Source organism: Orycteropus afer, unplaced genomic scaffold (genome assembly GCF_000298275.1).
Source record: "Orycteropus afer afer isolate SDZICR_OR568_19922 unplaced genomic scaffold, OryAfe1.0 scaffold00817, whole genome shotgun sequence".
In the NCBI taxonomy this organism is placed as follows: Eukaryota; Metazoa; Chordata; class Mammalia; order Tubulidentata; family Orycteropodidae; genus Orycteropus; species Orycteropus afer.
The window spans coordinates 231,095-233,056 of NW_006922404.1; the positions used below are offsets into that span (position 1 = coordinate 231,095).

Sequence of the window (1,962 nt, forward strand, 5' to 3'; positions counted from 1 at the left end):
TCTACTGTTTATTAACTAGGGTCCCTGGTGTAAATCATTAAACCTCACTGAAACTTTCTCATTCTCAAATAATAGTAATCAGGGTGTTCTAAGGCCCAAGTACCATTCATACACAAGCAGTCCTCAGCATATGAATGTCTGCCTTAGACAACTCCTACTTGCCCTTGAATGTTATGTAATTTTCCCCTAATTTTGAAAGGACTGAACCAACCCCTACTCACAATAAGTTCTTCATTACAATCACCTTCATTTTCAGCTTTAAATCACTGCAAAGGCTTCCAGACTTTTCTTGCGCTAAGTAAAAGCTAAATAAGAACTGTATGCACCTGTTCCAACTTACCTACAAATTCAACTTAAAGACACATTTAGGAATGGATCTCATTCATAACCCAGGGACCGCCTGTACTACCTAATAACATTATAATTTTAGCACTGTCTATTCCAAAGAACACAGCTGTTTCCTCTGTGGGGGAGGCACTGAGTTATTTATAATGTGCAACCAGCAGTTGACATCTTTCAAAAATACTTTTTTGCAGTTGATATCTCTCAAATGTACCTTCTTTCCAAAACTCTTTTTCTACTAATTATGATGAGAAAAGAATTATATCATCATCTTCATTTGAAACCTTTTAAAGGCCAATAAACCAAACCAAACCCATTGCCATCAAGTTGATTCTGACTCACAGCCACCCTGTAGAACAGAGTAGAACTGCCCCACAGGACTTCTAAGCTGTAATCTTTACAGAAGCAGGCTGCCACATCTTTCTCCCACGGAGCAGCTGGTGGGTCTGAACCACCGAACTTTTAGTTGGCAACCGAGCACTTAACCAGTGAGTGAGCCATCAGGGCTGCTCAAAAGGTCTCTAAGTGCTACTAATGTTCATTTGAATTGAGTTTTCCTTCTTTATCTCTCTACATCCTCTTTTCTCTCACAATTCGTCTTCACCAAAGAGTTCTCACCCATTGTGTGTAACTAGGCACTGACGAAGTCCCAGCTTGCGGAAGATATCCACTACAATCTCCATGGGTGTAAGATCCGTCACAGTGAAGGGGCTGAGGTCTAGGATGTTCCGAAGTTTCAGGGTGGGTGGAGTATATGGTGGCAATGGAGGAGAATGCTCAGTGAAATAAATGATGGAAGTGCTCACAATCCCATCCTGTTTTTTCCGAGCATTTTCTATTTGAAAAGTAAGAGGGGAAAAAAGTTGAAAATGGAGTGCTAGTTCTAGCCTTCTGGCCCCAACCACTCCCCTCTTCCCTCTGTCTTTCCCTATTTTCATCTATATTTATTTCTATAGTGGATTCCATTATCCCCTTTCTGAAATCCTTACCAATTGAAATAATGAGATCTCTCCGGAGGACAAAACCCACAAGTCTTTGGGACTCCCGGGACACTACCACTGGAAAGCCACTGTAAGTGGTTTCACTGACTATGTTCTCTACATCCTCTACAGTCATACTGTCCTGAGTAAGGACTGTTAAAAGAGGATCATTTCTCCGGGGTTTCATCACATCCATGGCCAACGTCTTATGAGCAAACTCTTCTTTGGCTTCAAGAAAGGGGTATCCATTGAGACGGATATGGGCATCATAGATGCCCTCCCGCCCAAGAGCATCTGCCACCCACTTGCTTGTCATGGCTGCAGCCATTAGAGGCACAATGTATTCCAAGCCACCAGTTAGTTCAAACATTATGACAACAAGAGAAACAGTCATCCGAGTCACTCCACCTGTGAAGCAACAGAAACAGGTTACTAAAGCAGGAAAAATACAGGATTCATTAAAGTTACAGGCCTGTCACAGGTCCGATTCAGAAAAGCTTACTTACCAGAATTATTGCTATGAGGTCTCACCTATAACCACATTGTTGTTACGTGCCATCGAGTCGGACCTGACTCATAGCGACCCCTCCTTGGGTTTCCGAGGCAGTATCACTACAGAAGTAGATTGCCCCATCTTCCT

General features: G+C 42.5%; 1 protein-coding gene across 1 annotated transcript in view; it reads right to left on the bottom strand.

Moving 5' to 3' along the window:
* CLCN5 (chloride voltage-gated channel 5) overlaps positions 1–1,962 on the bottom strand; it is a 167,747-nt gene that overhangs the window by 1,808 nt on the left and 163,977 nt on the right. Inside the window, exons 10-11 of the mRNA XM_007957879.2 lie at positions 1,332–1,730; positions 961–1,177 (exon numbers count right to left, since the gene is read on the bottom strand). Of these exons, the coding sequence (XP_007956070.2) occupies positions 961–1,177; positions 1,332–1,730 (616 nt within the window). The remainder of the gene's footprint in view (positions 1–960; positions 1,178–1,331; positions 1,731–1,962) is intronic.